Source organism: Onychostruthus taczanowskii, unplaced genomic scaffold (assembly GCF_017590055.1).
Source record: "Onychostruthus taczanowskii isolate IOZ18803 unplaced genomic scaffold, ASM1759005v1 scaffold16, whole genome shotgun sequence".
Lineage (NCBI taxonomy): Eukaryota > Metazoa > Chordata > Aves > Passeriformes > Passeridae > Onychostruthus > Onychostruthus taczanowskii.
The window spans coordinates 10,720,150-10,741,076 of record NW_024498795.1 but is presented as its reverse complement, the minus strand read 5'-3'; the positions used below and the strand labels follow the sequence as shown (position 1 = coordinate 10,741,076).

General features: G+C 41.5%; 1 protein-coding gene across 1 annotated transcript in view; it reads left to right on the top strand.

Annotated features, from left to right (window-relative positions):
* Positions 1-1,737: 1,737 nt before the first annotated feature.
* The window catches only part of NPC1 (NPC intracellular cholesterol transporter 1), a 27,234-nt gene continuing 8,044 nt past the window's right edge, over positions 1,738-20,927 (top strand). The window contains exons 1-15 of the mRNA XM_041399322.1: positions 1,738-2,166; positions 8,909-9,031; positions 10,261-10,367; positions 10,964-11,139; positions 12,031-12,198; positions 12,816-13,065; positions 14,351-14,427; positions 15,069-15,439; positions 15,793-16,019; positions 16,394-16,494; positions 17,389-17,491; positions 18,438-18,627; positions 19,015-19,197; positions 19,846-19,960; positions 20,780-20,907. Of these exons, the coding sequence (XP_041255256.1) occupies positions 2,089-2,166; positions 8,909-9,031; positions 10,261-10,367; positions 10,964-11,139; positions 12,031-12,198; positions 12,816-13,065; positions 14,351-14,427; positions 15,069-15,439; positions 15,793-16,019; positions 16,394-16,494; positions 17,389-17,491; positions 18,438-18,627; positions 19,015-19,197; positions 19,846-19,960; positions 20,780-20,907 (2,397 nt within the window). The 5' untranslated portion in view covers positions 1,738-2,088. The remainder of the gene's footprint in view (positions 2,167-8,908; positions 9,032-10,260; positions 10,368-10,963; positions 11,140-12,030; positions 12,199-12,815; positions 13,066-14,350; positions 14,428-15,068; positions 15,440-15,792; positions 16,020-16,393; positions 16,495-17,388; positions 17,492-18,437; positions 18,628-19,014; positions 19,198-19,845; positions 19,961-20,779; positions 20,908-20,927) is intronic.

Here is a 20,927-nt window from a genome sequence, read left to right as displayed (position 1 = left end):
AAAGAAAATACCATTTCTGTTCAGTGAGTTTTGCTATCCTTCACATTTTTTTCACAAGCATTTTTTCACTGAAACAAGGTTCTTGTATTTTTTTACCTTGCAGCTATGCAAGCTATGCCCACTGAATTCTCTGCTTAAGTGGAGTGCCTGGAACTAGCTCTCCTGATTCTCGGATCACACTGCATTGTCCTGAATAAATTTATTATTTATTACATGAAAATTAAAACACAATATAACTTTAACTACTCTAGCTTTGTTTGGCACTTGCCAAATGCCAAGTCTTGCATTTAGGGTGGAGTAATCCCACAGAAAAGTACAAGCTGGGCAGTGGCTAGATGGAAAACAATTTGGAAGGAAAGAACAGAGTGGTTGGGCGAAATGCTGAACATGAGTCAGCAAGCTGCATCATCAGCAAGAGGGTGGTCAGTAGGTCAAGGGTTAGGGTTCTTTCTCTCTTCGGGACATGTCAGACCACAGCTGGAGTGCTGTGTCCAGGTATAGGCTCCACAGAATAAAAAACAACAACCAAAAAAAAAAAAAAAAAGGAAGAAAAAAAAGGAAACATACATAAAAAAGACACTGACATAGCAAAACCTATTTTACTGCCACCCCGACAGCCAGGACTGCTGAAGCTGTGTTTGCTCAGCCCGAAGCAGAAAGCTGGCTGGACTGGCTGCAGGGACATCTTACTAATCACTGCAGCTACCAAACGGGACGATGTGGAGAAGGAGGGGTCACACTCTCCTCCGTCAGGCCCCATGACAGCAGAAGAGGCAACAGCCTGCAGATGGAACATGGGAAAATATACAAGAAAAACATTTTGCTCCAAGTGTGGTCACTCAGTGGAAGAGTTTGTCCAAAGAAGCTGTGAAATTTCCATCTCTGAGGCTATTAACAGCCGGACAATTCCCTGAGCCACCTGCTCTAACCGGGTTCTGCTCTCAGCAGAAAGTCGGATTACGCGACCCCTGGGAGGTTGCCGGCCAACACGCCAGCCCGCGTCAGTCTGGCTCTGACACCCAGACTAGTCTGCGTTTCCGTCAGCAGATGGCAATATCAGCTAAATTACATGTTTTATCCAGCACAGCAATGCGAGTTACCTGTCGAGGAAGGCAATAAACAGGTGGGAAAATTAGAGACTGCATGCACGGGAATGCCTCACGCCCTGCTTTTATTGCGCCTCCTCCCAGCCAGGTCCCGAAATTATCCCAAACAAGCAGAGCCCAAACAAGCACACAGCTTTGGCAGAGCGCAGCCAGCACTCCCAGAACTGCTGATTGCGACAGCGGTCAGGCCACTCGGTGTCAGCGCCACCCGGGAGCGCAGCGGGCACAGCCCACAGCCGCGGACAGCGGCCCTTGGCCGGGCCCCCGATCATTGCATCGGACTGCACCCCCGACGGCACGCGGGGCTGCGAGACGAGTCCTCAGAAATAACGAATCGGCGACTTTGAAGCCAAATTAAGGCGCTTTTCTCAAATCCGAAGGTTTTCTAAGCGACTTCTGCTATTTACAAACTACGCGATTAGCACTCCCGCGCGCGGACGATGCCACTGCCCGGCTGCCGGCGCAGCTTGGGCGGGATGATCCATCCTGGAGGGGCTCGGCTCCGTTCCCACACCGGGACGAGCTTCCCGCCGGGGCCCCACAGACCATCTCCCCTCCGCGGAGCGGAGCGGCCGTGGCGTGATGGACGCCCCGCCCGCCGCCACCGGGCCAGGCCGTGCTGGGGAGGCGGTGCTGGGGGCTGTGTTTCTGGGAAGGCGGTGACGGGAAAGGCGGTGCCAGGGGCGGTGTTTCTGGGCGGGCGGTGACGGGAGAGGTGGTATCGAGGAGGGCGTTCTTGTTTCGGCCGAGCGGGGTGAGGCGGTGCCGGGGGCGGGCCGGCGGTCGCGGTTGGCGGCGGCGCTGGGGCGGCCCTCGGCCTCTCCTCGAAGGGGCTGGCGGCTCCGCCCAGGTAGGCGAGAGCGGCCCTTCCAGACTGCGCTGGCGCGGTTGTCTCGCCGCCTTTCTCCTGTTTCCATCCGCTGCTGCTCCGTGCTGCTGCCCACAGCGCCTGCCGGTCGTCCGCGCTCCAGCCCGCGCCGCCATGGGGACCCCTCAAGGCAGCCCCGGGCGAGGCGGCCTCGGGTTCCTGGTCCTCCTCCTTCTTCTGTCGCCCGTGCAGGTGAGTCCGTGGGGTGGGGAATGCCGGGCCTCCCGGCATAGTGGGCTGGAGAGGAAGCGGCGGGTGGGCTGCGGGATCCCGCGGGTGTTGCCTGGAGCGGCGGGAGCCGCGGTGTCCCCTGCGCATCCCGCGCCCGGGAGTGTCCCAGGCGGCGGGGCTGGATAGAGGCGGCCGTGTCCCCCGCTAGGCCCCTGGGCTCGGGGCGGCGCGAAGCTGAAGCGAGGTACTGGGCTGTCCCCTCCTTGTCCCGCTGGGGCTCGCCCCCCTTCTCCCGTGCCCCTGGTCTCCGTCGGGACGGGGCTGTCAGCCGGTGGCACAGCAGGCCCGCCGGGAAGCGCCCGCGAACTTCAGCCTCTGCCCAGTCCCCGTCCCCTGCGGTCGCAGGCGGCAGCGGCAGCCCCCGGGATGCCGCACTCCCGTGGCGTGCCCTGGTTATGCAATGCCCAGTGCATGTGAGTGGCCACGCAGTCACATGCTCGGCAGAGGCTTGCAGATGTCGTCGGTGTCTGGTTCGCTTTGCTTGGGGTGTAACTTAGGCTAGGTGACAGCTTCTTGGAAGTAGTGATCTGTGCGGAGTGAGAGCTGTTGTTTGTTCATGTGCCAGTAGTGAGACTACGTATTTCCTTAAAATCGAGGGCTAGAGTATGTTGGACTTGCCCTAAAGCTCTTGGGAGCTTTAGGAGAAAATATGGTAAAACATTCACTATTCTCAGTCATGTTTTGTTATGCTGTAGTGCAAGATAGGAGCGGGATACTCCACATTCCTCTGGAGAAACAAGGAGTGTCTTGTAAGCCTTTGTGGTTGGCTTTCTTTCCCTCTCTACCTACGTTGAAAACATACTTTCTAGGTCAAGTTTTATGATTAGCCCTTTTTAAACATAGGAGTTTATCATCTTGTGTATGTGCTGTTCTCATATCCTCTTCAAAAAAACTTTTTTAAGAGCTTGAACATAAAATGAGGAATTCATTCTTCTATTACCACTGGAGAAGGTGATTGTTAGTAGTGACTTGTGATTTTCTGGTGAGTAAGTAATGATACTTCACAGCTAACCAGTGCACCTTTATGGAGGGAGATATCATCTTGGAGCAATGAGGTGTGTCCTAAGCTGGTAAAGAAATGACAGAATGCTTTCCTTTTCAGGAAGATACTGACCTACAGTAACTTGAAACAAGTTCCCTAAATATTTAGGGGAATCCTTGTAGAGGCTTTGTGGTCCCTCGAAGTAAACATTGCAAAATTACTCTAACCATGCAAGTCTCAGTTATGTACTGTAAGAAGGCAGAATCTGGTTTTATTGGGAATTTTTGCCATTAACTCTTATTTACAGCCTGACACTTCGCAAAGAGGACCCTTGATATTTTCAAAGAGAAGCTGGTCCTTCAGTTAGGCTGAGCCTATTTAGTGTTAGATGCTTGCTGATGGAAGCATTGTAAAGGTAAACTGTTCTCTCCCTCGAGTGTACTGCTGGTGTAATGGTTTTGTGCTTTCAGTTGTGATGTTTGTAACCCACAGTGCCGTATGTCATGTTTTTTGTTTCAAAGCAGTCTGTGGACTGGAGTGGCCCTTCAGCTCACAGTCTTTCCTCTACATGTGTATTCACAATGAACTTGAAGTGTTCAGCCTGTATCTTTCACTCTAAGCAGTGCATGGTACAAGATTTCTGCCAGCTATCCATTACTATTTTGTTTTCTTATGAATGTTCTAATGCACTAGATGGTATTTGTGTGATTAATGGCCACTATTGCAATTGATCTTTGTATAATTGTACTAAAACACAAGCTATTAAATCACTGGCTGATCAAAGTTGGATACAGGGTTCCTATCAGCAGCTGGGATCCCAAGCTATATTTGATCTTCTGAAATCCCAAGGGAAAGTGTTAATGACAAGTGCTGCTCATGCCAAATGGCTGCAGTGTGGTGCTACCTGACCTTGGACATGAAGTTCTGAAATGTCTGTTTGGAGCAGTTTCCTTTTCAGGGATGGCAGTGTAGCTCCAGAACAAGACAGTAACCACTTCATCTAAATTACTTCCTGGAAAATCAGGAGTGACTTGTTCAGCCTTTCGGGATGGAAGGTGAGGAAGCTGCCTTAGAAGGAGATGGCTGAAGGGAGTGACTGGCAGAACTGAGTAGTTCCTAGCTGGGCAGTAGCCAGAACAATCCAGGTGTTGTGCAGCATTATTATTATTAACCTGCAGGACATCAGAGCTGCAGACAGGCGCTAGCTGCGGGCCCTGCGCTTCCTGATCATGTATGCACCCTTGCATGTAACATCAGCTTGTCCCCATAGATACAGGATTATTACTGTTACTGCAGCTTTCTCTTCCTACTTGACTGACGTTACTGAGGCATCTGAAATGCTCTTAGGTAACTCCAGAACTGTGGCTTACTTTGCCTGGCTAGGAGTAGTAATGATTTTTCCATCTGAAAGGAAACAGGCTGGTGAGCAAAGGAACAGGAGGAGCTTGGCAGATAAGGCATGGCTCTGAAAAAGTTACTGAAAGAGACAAAGAATAAGAACTAAACCTGTGAGGTTTCCTTTAGTCCATGCACCTCTTTCCCCCACAGGAAGGGTCATGAGGTAATATGCAACTTCTGGGGCAGATCTCTGAATTTGATCTGGTCACCTGTTTCCATAAACCAGTCTTCACCCATACACCACCCATTTATTAAGAGTGGTGTAGTGTTTCCTTAGAACTTAACCTAGCTGGCAATAGCACATATTAAGGGATGCAGAAGAAGAGTGTGCTCTTTCCTGGATTGATCTTTTTGCCCTGCATCATCCCAGATGCATCATCCTAGATGAAGGAAAGGGAAACAGCTGTATCTGATGCTCTTGCCTTTTCCATACATTAGTAATCCTAATGTGAAGAATCAAACAGTGTTCACTTGTCATCTGGTATTTGTAACACCACGAACAGTTGCTGTTTCTGTGTACAGCATCATCATTGTTCTTTGTCTCCTTAACAGCTATGTATTCATTGGTGGTGGTGAATGCTGCTGGAAACATCAAAATCTATCGGTTTGTTTCAACCTGCAGTTGAAGAAACATGGGCTGAATTAAATGTGTTTGTAATCTGTTGGAACACTGGTTCTATTACAAATGAATGACAGTGCTTGGGAACCAGAAAACTCTTAACAGAACTTTTGTAGAATGCCCATACTTGCTCATGTGCAAGTTCTTCATAAGGGCTCCTAGAGTCTCGGCTTGAGGTGAAATTTCTCTTCAAACAGACTAAGCCTGCCAGAAATAGGAATACAGTTTTCTGAACTCTGAGGATGTACTGAGGGTTGGTGTTAGTGTACTGACAAGTGGTTTCTAAGATGTGCTAGCGGCAGGAAGGAACAGCCTTTATCTAAAGTTATGTTGCTGTTGCTTTATGAAATACTTAGGAAAGTCCCATTTTAATATATGAAGTAGTTAGTCACATGATCTTAAAAGGAAAACATACAGAAAAAAACCCCAAACCATGAACTAGCCCTCTGTTATTTATGGAGTATTTTAAGTATTTTGCCTTGTTTAGAAGGCAGTTGGGTTCAACACAGCATTTGCCTGTTACTTTTGGGTCTAGGCTTTCACCCACTTAAGAAACTTAATGCCCGGGTGAACAATTATCTGACCTAAAAGTCTGACTCTGCAAGCAGCAGCTTCGTTAACCATGACTTATTTACAACCACACTTAGTCATCCCTATCTCACCCTACCCACATAGGAGCATTCTTCTGAAAGAATGGAAAGAGCAAAGTGCTTGTCTTACTCTAACTTAATCTAGCTTTTACTAGAGGGTTTTCAGAGGGAAGAACTGTCAGCTCTATCTTATCTGTGGTAGTGGAGTAGTTACGTAGTTACTTGTATCCCTGAATGCTGCCTCAGCCATAGGAGACCAGTCCTCTCCTGTATTTTGGGGCTGACTCAGTGGTAAGCAGGCTATTAACTTGTTAATGTTCAAAAGCTGTGTTGTTCAGTTTAGACTATTTATGCATAATGATTTGGTGGTTTTTAAGCTTATTGACTTGGTTTGACCACTGTAAATCAAGCATCTCCAAAGCTTATTGGTTCAGGGGACAAACTTACACTTTTATTTAGTGAAATCCTGCTAGGTAATGGCATAAATGTAAACTCTTAAGCTGTTTCTGAAACTGTGTTCTTGGTGTTAATACTGAAACAGAGTATTCAGACTTGCAGTTCTAGGCCCAAGTGCTCTTCTAATAGTTTAAAGCAGCTGATCTGTTTAGCTTTTCTTAAATAGGCTGAAAGTTTGAGTGGCAAACATTATTTTTTCCATTGTGTGTTTTATTGCTGTGGAACTTCAGAAATGTGATTTGAAATTCTTTATCCAAATTCAAATGGAAACTAATATTAGGCCAAACTTTGTCTTGCTTTATTTTTCTTTTGTGTTTAGCTAGATATCTTTTGGTACATTACCAAGTGTCATGTGCAAGTAAGTTGTTTTATGTTCTGTCCTGAAAATGATGACAGAAAGCCTTGTAGGTAAATTTATAAACATATGACAGATTGTATTTTGTTTTGTATCCATGTAGCTATAACCAAGGAATTGCTGCCTTGAAACACAGATAATGTTTTTAAAACAATTGAACATCAGTCAGACTGACATGGTAGCTGAAATTTACTCAAGCTTTTCTGGGCAAGAGGTGCCCTGATAAGTTTATTGTAACTGGTAACTGCATTACCAGGTTTCCCACACATTCCAGTCTGGAAGAAACAAAGTATTTTTCTAAGGAGTAGGTTGATGGATTTGTGTGTTTTAAAAAATAAGAGGTGTTAGATAACAAGATGTAATGAGGCACAGAAAGTGTTTTTTAGAAAGAATGCTTACAAACCATTCTAGACTAAATACGGAAGCCAGCCTGATACTGAAGAAATAACTAATCCTTTTCTCACGGGCATTGCAAAGCATCCCCAAATTCCTTGCCCTTTTGTAAGAATCTGTGAATTCACAGTAGTGAATCTGTGCTTCCTCTTGAAGAGACAGTTCACTTCTGATGCTGGTACAAACAGCAGAACCATTTTCAATGCTAGGAGATTGTTTGCTGTTAAAACTGGGGCATATAGGTGTGAGGAAGAAGAGTTGAAGATGTTGACTTCTAAATTTGCATGACAGTAGTATTAACTTCTTAGATTAACTTGATGCATGAACAAATTTACAATGGGATTTTGAGAAATAGTCTACAAGTTATGGAAGTTTGACTTTTTGGCTTGTACTGGTGTTAAACATTATAAGGGTTTATAAGTGCAATCTTAAAGGGTGTTATCTAGCTTGTATCATAGAACATGGTAATACTTAACAGCTGGTTGTGAGTTTAACTAGAAGATGTGCTAGAATAGACAAATGAAATGGTGATCTAGATGAGTGGCACTTAAACTGACTTTTAGACCTGGCTTGCAGTGAGTAACTTTGAATTGGCCTATGTTGCCCTGGCTAAGGGAAAGAGGAAACAAGTCTTGGGTTGGGTAAATTGATGATGATTATTGTCCCTGATAAACCAACTACTGATGTACTTTTTAAAGAACTGTCAGTGTTGTTCAGCACAACAAGTGTTATGGAGGCACTGTGTTTCTGGGTAGCTCTTGGGTAGTGTCAGGACAGCCTTTCGGGGCCTCTCTGGTCGGTAAACAATGCTATTCATGGTCAAGCACAAAGCACAGCAGTCTGTCCTTGCAGCAACAAAATATGGTGTCTCTAAAATGCTAAGTCAAGGTTGTTCAGGAGATCAAAATAGGTCAGTTATCTCTCAAACTGTACTAAGCAAACTCCTGATCAGAGCTGGCGGAAGTGTAGTAGATGTTTGTGCAGTCTGCTTTCTGCCCAGGTGGTAGGAAAACTTTGGAGCTGAATTAAAGCTTTTGCTGTAAATAACTTGTTATTGCATTAAATGTTTTAATTTTCAGAATAAATATTTTAGCTTAGTATCGCACATGTTTCAGTGTCAGTACCACTGAACAAAAATAAAAGGCTTTCAAGGTGCCACTGCCCTTTTTCAATTTCTTTTATACCCATAATAAAGAACAAATTTCTGAATTTTCAATAGTCCCGTAAATTAAAGCATCTTTAAAATTCGCTTTTTTTTCTTAGCACTGTAATCCCATTTAAATGTTCCATGCTTAGGCTTGAAAGTGGTGATGGAGGGCATCCTTTGAGATTGTGACAACATATGTATGGCAGATGCAGAGCTATGAAGTTCTGTTTCAGAATCCTCTCTGTGCTGCTATTTCTTCAATCTGTCACTGTAATGAGTTTTCATGAAGGATCAGAAGGTGACAGGAGGAAGTGAAATTGCACATAAGCAATGAGTTTCTCTTCATGTGCACTGACTCGTGCTCTAATGTGACAGTTTAACCCAAAAAATATTTTGTTGTCTTGCGTGAACAAATTATTTTCTAAATCACCTTGTACTTGAAGATGTTTTTCAGGCATTGATTTAGGTTCTTCTTAAGTAACTCTCATACTTGATCTTAACTATAGGTTGTGCACCTCCTGTTTCTGTAATGATCAAGGAAAGATGGGGAGCTGAGCAGAAGATCAGTGGTGATGTGCACCGTGTCAAAAACACCTGCTTTTGTTAATGGGTGCTTTATGTAGTACACACTGATGTTTTAATTAGCAGGAAGTTATCAGATCGGGACTGCAAATGGCTTTTGGAGTACTAGCACATAAATTCTACAATAGCTGAGGTATTTGGCAACTCTTCTTTGCAGTTAATCACTTATTTTGTTGATTAGGTACTTCCACAAATGTGTGTCTGGTACGGAGAATGTGGAGTTGCTTCTGGAGACAAGAGGTACAACTGTGCTTATGATGGGCCACCAATAGCACTACCAGAAGATGGCTATGACTTAATGCAGGTGAGCTTCTCTTGGAGGTTTGCTGCTAAAAAAATAAATCTCCAACAGCAGAATTCTGTATTGGGTTCTTTTGGACCTGTGCTATGACGTCTCATCCTAACCTGATGAGAAAGTAGACAGATTATCTCTGATTTCTCAGGTCCAACTAGGTTAAGGTAATTTACCTCTGTTTCTTTTCAGAGAGGTACAAGAAGTCTCCAAAATGTGATTAGAGGCTGTCACAGACAAAACCTTAAATATAGGATTTGTTCACTTTCTTGCATATTTTCCTCACTGGTTTGACTACTCTTTATTCAGATGGCTTTTTTGAAGACTTTACCAAGATGTGTTCCACAGTTATGCCCTTCTGATCTCTAAAGGACAAGACTAAACTATTTTTCCTTCAGATGATCATTCCTGATAAAGGAAGGTGCTAACTGATACTTGTTCAAATGGAGCAAATTTGGGCAAAATTAGCTGTGCCTAGTGACCGACTGTATTTCCTTACTTTGGCTTCAGCTGCCAAAATGAAACCACAGTCAAAATAGTTTATATATTTCATGTACAACACAGCATATTGCCACATTTGCCTTCTGATAGTTCAAAGCTTTAAAGAGTGAAATAACTACAGAGTTAAACAATGGTTAGGCTGATGACAGCAGTGACTTCATTAAATATGTAGGTGAGCTAACTGCTGTTGTCTATTGTTTCTGAAGACTTAATGTGCAGTTCTTGTATGTTACTATCAGTCATACTTGCGTTAAATGCATTTGTCCCTTCTACAAACTGAACGTGAAGCAGCTCTTCCAGGTAATCAGTGGTTTTATCAGAGGCTTGCCTTCTGAGACTTTAAAATCTGATACTATCCAGAAGGAGTACTAGAGGATAAGCTGCAGGAGTACTTTCAACTTGGATAAACATGTGTTGTCCTCTTACCAATAGGCTCTCAAATGCCATTATCATTCTATATATAGACCCTGGTGACTAAAGATCATCTGAAGGAGCTTTGCAAAAGGAAGTGCTGCCTTGAATAAAAGAAGTGAAAAAAGTGATCCTTCTCTGCAGTCTCTAAACAAAAATCTTGTTTGCTGGACTGTTTTTCTCCTATGCGTCTCCCACAGCAACAGCTACTGTGTTCTGAAATATGCTGACGCAGAACCCATGATGTTAATGAGTTCTGAAATCTTAAACATGCTTTTTATTCCTTCCCTCTTGATCTCAGTGTTGTTTGTTTTTTGGTTTTTGTTAAGGAACTCTGTCCAGGTTTATTCTTTGGCAATGTTAGCACTTGCTGTGATGTTCATCAGCTTCAGACTTTGAAAAATAACTTGCAGCTGCCTCTTCAGTTTCTCTCCAGGTATGCTAATGAATGGCAAAGCAACTAATTTTATAACAGAATAACAAAGCACTTGTCTTCAAGTAGACTGTAGAAAAAGAGAAAAAATGGTAATTTCATTTAAAGGATTATTGGAGCAAGCTGCTGGAGTGACTTTTTTATCCATAGCAGCAGGCTGTAATGTCCTGAAACAACTACTTGCAGTCTGGATTGATTTAGCTGGTAAGAATAAACATTCCCTTAGCTTATCTAGGTACTTTGTCTAATGAAACCTGCAGAAGAGGGTAACAAAGTAGCATTTGGTCTTGTTTTAACTAAGACATTAAGAAGTCTAAGAAGTCTTTCTACTAGCAACAGTTAAGTTTTTCTTCCAATTCCAGTAAAATTGTTTAAATCTTCTATTTGAGGCAGGCAAGTTTATTAGCAATTTATGGTGCTTAAAGTTGTTCATCTGTAGCATCAACAACGTTTGTATTGCTGATTAAAATCTTACAGAATTTAAATATTTTTTTCTGCTGCTCTGAGCAGAATGTTTATATTTGCAAGGCATATATGACTTGACCTACATAGCACCTTTACCTCTTAATCTGATTGCTGTTCATTGGCTTTCCTTCCAGATGTCCATCATGTTTTTACAACTTGATAAACCTCTTCTGTGAACTGACTTGTAGTCCAAATCAGGCTGACTTTTTGAATGTTACAAGCACCATACCTTACTATGATCCTGTTTTAAAAGAGAACAAAAGTAGCATTACAGAGCTGCAGTACTTCATTGGAGATCGATTTGCAAATGGTGAGTAAACACTTTGTTAATTTACCTTGGTTTTTGTCCAGGTAACAAGACCAGTGCTTTTTCAGAAAGAATTTGGAGGGGGAAACATCTCTTTGACTGTCTTTTTGAAGTTTGAGTCATCACATAGGTAACAGTAGGTCCCCCGTAAAACTTATGGAACACTTAACTTCTGCCTGGGCAGCGGACATTACACTGACACTGTTAAATAACAATGCTTTAAAGGTTCAGCTGAGGATGAACATCTATACAAACAGTTAATAGCTGATAACCCTGATGGCTACAACTTCAGAAAAATAAAGTTGTTGCCAAGTATTGAATGTCCAAAGTCTTCCTGATACTAAAACAGTCTGGCAAGCGTGATAGTAGAGTTTGTACACAGTGTACTATGATGGTTCTCTAAGAGGTACTCAATCTTGAAAAGGACTGTTTAGTCCTTTGTCAAATCAGATGTTTTTAGAGAACAATACATTTGGGTTGTATTTTGATTTTGTAGCAAGCTTAAAGCATTAATTCATTCTTTTTATGCTTTTTGCAGTAAACTTTAATAAAATTGAGACACTTGAAAGTCATATACGGCCTACAAGTTGAAAGTACCTTAAATGCTTTTCATAGCTTTCCCTGAAAATAAATTAGGTAATGTTTCTGTCAAGCAGAAAAGTAGGTTCTAGCATAATGCAGATTTAAGTGGCTTTCTCAGAGCAAGGTAGCTGTAACAAAGCATTGCAATCTTGAATACTATAAATACAACTAAAAGCATTGGTTCACTAACGTTCCTGAGATGTTTCTACTTGAAAACTTTGAGTATGTTCTTGGAACTTGGGGAGTCTGTAATATTGGAAATACTTGGAATGCTTACTCAAATTGTAACATTGGTTTTATGACTCTTCCCAGCAATGTACAATGCCTGCAAAGATGTGGAGGCTCCATCAAGCAATGTTAAAGCACTGGGATTGCTGTGTGGGAAGGATGTCAAGGACTGCAATGCAACCAACTGGATTGAGTACATGTTTAGTAAAGACAATGGACAAACTCCTTTCAGCATAATTCCAATCTTTTCAGGTAAGAAACTGAATAGTCCTTGCCTTTGAAACTCCTGTTGAAGGCTGGGTGCTATGGCTAGAGCATTGATTGTTAAACAGCTGCCCAGCAATGAAAGTCTGCAGTCAGAGGCTTTCAAAGCAATGTGAGATTAACTTACTTTTTTTTTTTTATTTTTACTTGGGAACCATACTTTGGAATTTTTTCTATGCAGCTTCTTACCGTAGAAATTTCTAAAACTCTGTGATAGACTGAACCTAGGTAACTGGCTGCTTGTATTCCTTGGGAAATGGACAATACCCTCATCCATTTCATTAACAGGAAATTGCTACACATTTCACAATCTGAATTGATAAGAGGGATGACATATCATTGCTATATAGGGATGATAGAAGTATGTGCTTATTACTTTTACAGATCAAAGTGTTATAGACCTGACCAGTCATTTAATTATTAGACAACTGTAAATAGTTGGTACCTGCTGTGGAAAAGGCAGTGGATTCTTCATCTGTAAGACCAAGAAATGCTGCTCTGCACAGGGGCTGTGGGCTTTCATAAAAAGGGTCAGCTCCCGTAACTGGGAAGGTCTGAATTTTTCCTGGTGGTAAACTGGCTCTGCAACTTGTGCTTTGTCATAGATGTTCCTGTCCATGGAATGAACCCTATGAATAATGCTACCAAAGGCTGTAATGAGTCCATGGATGATTCAACAGGACCATGCAGCTGTCAGGACTGTTCAATTGTCTGTGGTCCAAAACCTCAACCCCCTCCATTGCCTCCTCCTTGGCTATTGTTCGGTTTGGATGCTGTGTATGTCATCATGTGGATCTCATACATGGGCTTTCTACTCATATTTTTTGCACTAGTTTTTGGAGTCTGGTGTTACAGGTAAAGCATCCAAAACGCTGAGTTCTGCAAGTCACTTGTTATCCCTGAGAACTTCTTTGCCCTGGTCAGATATTTATGTCTTGACAACTTCAGCCAACCAAAAGTTATGCTCTGTAGCAGATACCACATATACTTACAAAAATATTTTAACAGTTAAAACCACCTGGTAGAAAGTGATTGCAGAAGTTGGTTTAGTTGATGCACATGTGTCATAGCATTCCTAGCTACAGAATCACATACACTATTCTTCAACTTCCATAACTAAGTATGCAGAAGTCTGGGAAAACACACATTCATAACACGGCATATTGCAAATTAAGTCATGAATACTTTTTGCTACAGAATCACATACACTATTCTTCAACTTCCATAACTAAGTATGCAGAAGTCTGGGAAAACACACATTCATAACACGACATGCAAATTAAGTCATGAATACTTTTTCCTAGTCTCCTATTTTGAAAAAAACTAAATGAAAGCTGAGCTTTTGGTAATTATGGCATATCACCCTTGATCACATGGCTGGAGCACCTCTCCTATGAAGACAGGCTAAGAGAATTGGGGCTGTTCAGCCTGGAGAAGAAAAGGCTCTAGGAATTCCTTACAGCACCTTCTGGTACCTAAAGGGGGACTACAAGAGAGCTGGAGAGGGACTTCTTACGGTGATATGTAATGACAGGACAAGGGGCAATGGTCCTAAGCTGAGGGAGAGTAGATGTGGGTTAGATCTTAAAAAACAAATTCTGTACTATAGGGGTATTTAAACAGTGGAAGAGGTTGTGCACTTCCTGGTTGTGGAGGTGCTCAAGGCCAGCCTTAACGGGCTCTATGTGAACTGATCTAATGAAGGTGTCCCTGTTCATGGCAGGGGAGTTGGAATTAGATGATCTTTAAGATTTGCTTCCAACCTAAACCACTCTGATTCTATGGTTGTTCAGTTAGAACCAGAAAACTGAAATTCCTCTATAATAAGAATTAAGTCTGCTTGGAAAAGGATAGGGGGTATGACAATTTGATATGTTCAGCAGCCTTACCTTAGTGGGCATCATGAAATGAAATGTTTGAAATACCTGGTTCATATTTCAAATGTAAAAATCTCCTGCAAATATCAACTTAGAATCAATTTAAAGAAATTCTCTGTGCTGTTATCGCTAGTGATCTTCTAAATGTGCGTAAATAATCTGTGCTTGATATAAGCTGAAAAAGTTTCTTAAGATAGCTGACAGTACAAACAGTAGAGATGCCTTTTTGGACAAGCAGGATAACACAGCTTCTTGCCTTGCAGGAGGCGGCACTTTGTCTCGGAGTACACCCCAATTGACAGCAATGTAGCCTTTTCTGTGAATTCCCACCGTGACAATGGTATGTCTTGGGTAACAGTATAGGTTTATTACAAACTCAGCTTAAGTACATGTATTTCCTATGGATAGGCTCTGGAGTTTTAGCTTTTTTAGGCTGAAAGTCCATTCTGAGAGGGCTTTCAGCCTTTTGACCAGCATCTCTCTTCTTTTAGACTAGTACTTACCCCTATTTTAGTGGATGCTGAAAGCCCTGGATACACCCCTCATGGATCTAGCTAAGCTCCAAGCAAGGTCTGGAGAGCTTTGTTGTAGGAATATAGGGAGGACAACATGATACTAAAATCAGTTTGGTCATGTTTTGACTCATCCATATATCCATTTAAAGCATGCTAGGAAAGAACTGTACTGTAACTTGTGTACCAGCTGAGGTAGCTTGTTTTATTGTTTATATAGGTATTTTAACTTTATTTGCTACACCTGCTGCTGTCAAACACAACCTTACATTACAAGGGGCAACATAGGTACAAGATGTTTTATGCCCCTTGGCTTCAGTCAGGGATTGGTCCCACAATCTGACTGTCAGTGGAGACATAGCTTCTGGTGCTTCCTACAAACAATAAAATTTCATCTTTCTGAGTGGACTCCGAGAAAATGCTACTTAACTGACTTCTCAAATATTTCCTGTTTTTCTTGCTCTTGCAGGAAGCATTACCTGTGGTGAAAGGCTTGGTGAAAGGTTTGAGAATGGTCTGAGGATGACATTTACGTCATGGGGGGCTTTCTGTGTCAGAAATCCACGTCCTGTTATTCTCTTCTCTGTGGTCTTCATTGCAATGTGCTGCTCAGGCTTTGTATATATTAAAGCAACTACAAATCCTGTAGATCTCTGGTCAGCCCCAAGCAGCCAAGCCCGCAAGGAGAAGGAATACTTTGACACGCACTTTGGACCTTTCTTCCGTACTGAACAAGTTATTATTCAAGCACCAAAGAGCCACCCAGACACCTACTCACCATACCCATCAGGAGAAGATGTACCTTTTGGGCCTCCCCTTACCAAAGATATTCTCCATCAGGTAATTGGGAGTTTCCAAGAGCAAAGATCTAAGCATACTTAACAGGTATAACCACATGGAGTTGGCTTCCACCTGCAATGTTATGTATCCATCAAAACGGTCACTAGATATTCTTATTAAAAATCACAGCTTTACTATAAAAGCTTTTTTCTGAAAACCTTTCTGTTAGAGAGACACTTGCAACCTAAGTCTCTGTTTATAGTATGAACAAAGAAATAATGTTTTTGTAGTGTGCTTCTATGGATTTGTCCGTCTGTCTCTGGGAACTCACAAGAATATAGTGTGCACTTAAGTCGTGTCTTGCAAGGGGAGTGCTTGTGCCACTCTTCAACTATGGTTTGTTTTTTTTAAAGGTACTGGATTTGCAGGATGCTATTGTCAACATAACTGCTTCTTATGACAATGAGACTGTAATGCTGAAGGACATTTGCCTGGCTCCTCTTGCTCCCTACAACAACAACTGCACTATCCTGAGTGTACTCAACTACTTTCAGAACAGCCATTCTGTTCTGGATCACACTGTTGGGGATGAGTTCTTTGTCTATGCTGATTACCACACTCACTTCTTATACTGTGTTCGGTGAGCAGTACAATTGCATGTTTTTTAATCAAGTTGCCAGTTCAGCTTGGTTTGGTGTGAATGCTGGCTCTGGTTTACCTTAAACATGTTTCAATGTTTCTGAAGAATTCTGAATAGAACATCAGTTTCTAAGCTTTCTCTTTAGTTTGTAGTTCAGTTGGTTAAAAGGTACTTCTTGTCTTAAAGGCTATAAGGCAGACACCTTTAAAACTGTGTTTAAATTCAAAGCAAATGTAGCACAAGGCCAGTGTACTACTAGCAGTCTTGTCTTGTTTGTCTTGATTTTCAGTTGTAACACAACAGCTTTTTACTGTTTTGTGCTGTGCCTCAGCTGTCACGCAGAAGCTAACAGTTATTGCTGGTGATCTCTTTAGGGCTCCAGCATCACTGAATGATACAAGCTTGCTTCACGATCCCTGCTTAGGAACATTTGGTGGACCTGTATTTCCCTGGCTGGTGTTGGGAGGATATGATGGTGAGTGGCAAAACACTACTGCGGTATAAGTCTGAGAGTACATACTTAGAGGGCTGTTCTTGGTGCTAAAGGTGCTTTCTCGTTTAACACAGCTGTTTAAATGCAGTCCAGAGAAACTGGAGTCTTGTTAAACTTTCAGTATGTAAGGGTGTTTTGAGTAGACTAGTGCTGGGATTGGAGGCAGACTGCTCTGGAAGTGCAGAATGCAAGCAATCTGTAATTGGAACATATTGTCAACAGGACAAATGTTTGGTCTGCTTTGGCCCTGGTGAAAGATAAAGACATGAAGCAGCTCAGGTTGACATGCTGGGATGTATGTGTATTTTCCTTTGAGTTAGAATAAAGTTTTGTTACTGATCTGACAAAGCAGTTAAGAATAGATTAAAGTGGTCACAATGCTTTCATATGAAATGCTTTCGTAATTACTCTTAAGCCTGGATTTTGTTCAAGCAATTTGTCTAATTAAACTTGTGTTTAATATATCTAAAATAGTGCTTAAAGGCAGCAGTTCTTTATTAAACTGCAGGGGATTTGTATTTGCTTTGGGTAAAATCTAAGTATGTAAGAGGTGCCGTGTTTAGGAAGCCACATTTCTCATTAGATGGAAAGTCATAAGCAGTGGTTATACAGTAGCTTTTTGTCTAACTGTGCAACAATTTAACATTGTGGTGTCATGAGCATGTTGAACAATGAATAATTACTCTGGAATGCAATCTGTAGTGCTTATCAGCTTTGGTTCTTATTTCAGTAGTATGTTTGAGAACTCAGTGGTGTTCAGTGGAGTTGTAGGGATGGGATTGCTTTGGACAATGCTAATTTTAAACTTATTTGTATTTGCTATACTAGAATGTAAGTTCCATTTTTTTAATGCCAAACTTTTTATTTCTTCTATAGATGATAACTATAATAATGCTACAGCTCTTGTTATTACTTTTCCTGTCAACAACTACTACAATGACTCAAAAAAGCTGATGAAAGCCTTGGCATGGGAAAAAGAGTAAGTAGTCTTCCTGTTCTGAAATGCATACATGACTTAAAGCAGCTTTAAATGTTGATAAAAAACCCCACCTGCACTGTATTGACAGTTTTTCAGTATAACTACAGGGATGTTTCTAGAGGCAGCAAAACTGGTTAAAACCAGACTATGATGGTCATAAGACCTTCAGTTTGTCTGGCACACTTAATTTGCTTTGAGACAGAGGTTCTAGTCCTCTTAGTGACATCTAGCCCAGTAGTACTTGCCAATAAGTAACTTCAGAAAGGATTTATTTTGTTGTGGCTAGAATTACACAGGTAGACTCTTTAGTTTACTGGACCATTACCGATGGGTAAAAAGGTCGAGCCTGATGCTGTAGTTCTTTACCTTTAATTTTTAAAAATGTCATCCAGATGAACATCTAAGCCTTTTGTCCCCTCTTGCCACCTTGAAGAGCTAGCTTCCACAGGCCAGCTGCTCTGGCTGTCAGTTCAGATAGAAACTACTGTACTAGAAAGTTTGTGACAAAATAAAAGTATGACGAGCATCTGCCTGTGTCACAAGCACCTCCCAAGTTGGGGAACTGAAACAAGGGCTAATAAATTGTTCCAGTACTGTAAGCAAGCTGCAGTCATCTTTTATGTGTGTATTCCTACGTCTAGCTTTGAGGGAGACTGTGCTTAGAGTTTGAAATAGCTCATGTAAGGTACCTATTTGTCCTCAAATGCTGGAGAGAGCATGGAAAGTATTTCAAAGTAGTGTATTTCTAGTTCTTAAAGTGGAATTTTAGGTATGTGTAGCCTGTGCCTCTTTTAAAACTGAGAAAGGTCCCCTCAAACTACTGTCTGGCCACAGGGTACTCTTGTACCACACAATGTAAATTTGCCATTAACTGGCTCTCAGGTATTTCTAGTGGAAGATGTTTTATCCTTTTAAAGTGTGATCAACCTCTTGGGTTTTTTTTTAGATTTATTAACTTTATGAAGAACTACAATAATTCAAACTTAACAATATCGTTTTCTGCTGAGCGGAGTATTGAGGATGAGATCAACCGCGAAAGCAACAGCGATGTTAGCGTTGTGTTGATAAGCTATATTGTGATGTTCGTCTACATCTCGATAGCTTTGGGACATATCCAGAGCTGTAGAAGACTGCTGGTATGTGTATAGTTTTCATTGCTATGAAGACTAAAGCTAGAGCTTGCTGATATTAACTATTTTTTCAGAATGCTGATGTTCAATTTTTTGTTAGAGCATTGAGTCCTTCATGGACAGGAGTTAGGGGGAGCATTGTTTTTCTGCTAGACATTTCATGTGTATTTCGTAGTCTCAGCTGAGTTCTTTCACTTGATGTTCAGTTAACATCAGCTTTAAGACATGCAGCTTCAAGGTTGATAATTCTTTATTAATACCTGGATCTTCAAAAAAACTCTGAAAAGTTTTCTGCTACTTAGACTAAATGTTAGAATATGGCTTTTGCCTTTGCAGTAATCTATTCTGTGGGATGATGCTTGTTTGGCTCATGTTCAGTACAACTTTTTTTAGGTGGATTCGAAGATCTCTCTGGGCATTGCAGGAATTCTGATTGTACTGAGCTCAGTAGCATGTTCTATAGGCATTTTCAGCTACTTTGGAATCCCACTGACACTGATTGTGATAGAAGTAATTCCTTTCTTGGTGCTGGCTATTGGAGTGGACAACATTTTCATTATGGTTCAGACACTTCAGGTATTTATTCTTGCTCTTCTAAACGTGCCTGTCATTTTTGGAGGCTGTAAACTTGGAGCAGGAAGTCTTCTTTGTTCCAATGCTCAGGTCAATGTGAGCAGCTCTGGACTCACAAGATATTTTGTGAGAGTGGAAGAGAGCTAAGAATCTGTGTACCTTCTACCTTCACAAAAAAACCCTAATTTATGTCTCTGCATTTTGCATATTGCTGCTTGATATCAAAATAGTTGTAGAACTCAACTGGTATTTTGATCACTTGTAACTGAAACTTATTGTAAGCAGTAGTCATGAACTAAACTATATGCTTAAGACTAGGAGCTTCTGACACTAAGTCTTAGTGGGTAACAAGCTTTTTAATTTGACAGATTCAATAACCCACTGAAACTGGTACTGCCTCTGTCAAACATGTAGTTTTATCTGAAATACTGAACTTAGTACTATATTTTAAATTTGAAGCAAGACAGCAAGTAATGTTCAGGCTGCTCTTGTTTTAGAGAGTCTTAGGTGGTTTTTATCTGACTATTGTTAATGCAGTGGAAACAACAAAAGATAGCTTAGGGTATTTTAAAGTTTCAGGTTTTTTGAAGCCATATGAAATAGCTTTATAAATTGCATGATTCCTAATAATAAATTATTGCCTTAAAACAGAGAGATGAACGCCTTCAGGGTGAAACTCTGGATAAACAGATTGGCAGAGTCTTGGGAGATGTAGCACCCAGTATGTTTCTCTCATCCTTTTCAGAGACTGTGGCATTCTTTCTTGGTAAGACGCCTTTAATATTTTAAGATAAGGGCCTTATCATAACTGCATGTTTCAAGAATAAATGCAATACAAAAATATAAAAGCAAAATAAGAATTTGTAGAGGCTGTTTAACTTAGTTGTTCATTGTTAATATCAAGTTAAACTGCTGGGGATAGGCACTGGATTACTTTAGGAGTCTGGCATAATTTATAAGATCTATTTCTGAATCTGTTAAGCTTTTCAGCCTGAAAGACTGAAGATTTTTACTGACTTGCAGTGACTGACAAGTCTGAATTTGACCTTCGGAATAGATCAAATACCAAGGTGTATGAACTCCTATATGGTGTTTATTCATCTTGACAAAATGCCCACTGGTTGGAAAAATGCTTCTATGACAGACTTATGTTTGAGGCTCACTTTATAAGTTTTAGAAGTAAATCTTTTGTTGCCCTACAAGTTTAATTTGGCCTTCTTCATAACGGCTTTGTTTACCTGCAGAGTAATTTGTCATTGGATCAACTTGCATTGGAGTGGCTTAATATTGAAGCAAGATGTTGCCTGACAGCACCTCTTAACTGCCCTATTACACAGTCTGCACCTAAATTTGGAATTGAGAAATAGCTTAGAACTAGTCACTCCTTTGCACAGCCTCAGTGCTTTTAAATAGGTCAAAGACAGCAGCTGTAGCCAAGCTTGTATGGGCTGTTTCCTTTGCTCTGGAAAGAAAGGCTCTTTGTCCTGCTATAAGGCTACCACTTAAACTGGATGTTTGTCTAGAAAATGCTCGTGCATTTCTAGGAGAAGGGAACTCTCTAAACAAACTGGGTCACTTCCTCCAGGGACACTGTCTACGATGCCAGCGGTTCGCACGTTCTCCCTGTTTGCTGGAATGGCTGTGCTCATAGACTTTATTCTTCAAGTCACTTGCTTCGTGAGTCTCCTGGGCTTGGATATTAAACGTCAAGAGGTGAGTATAAGTGCACCTGT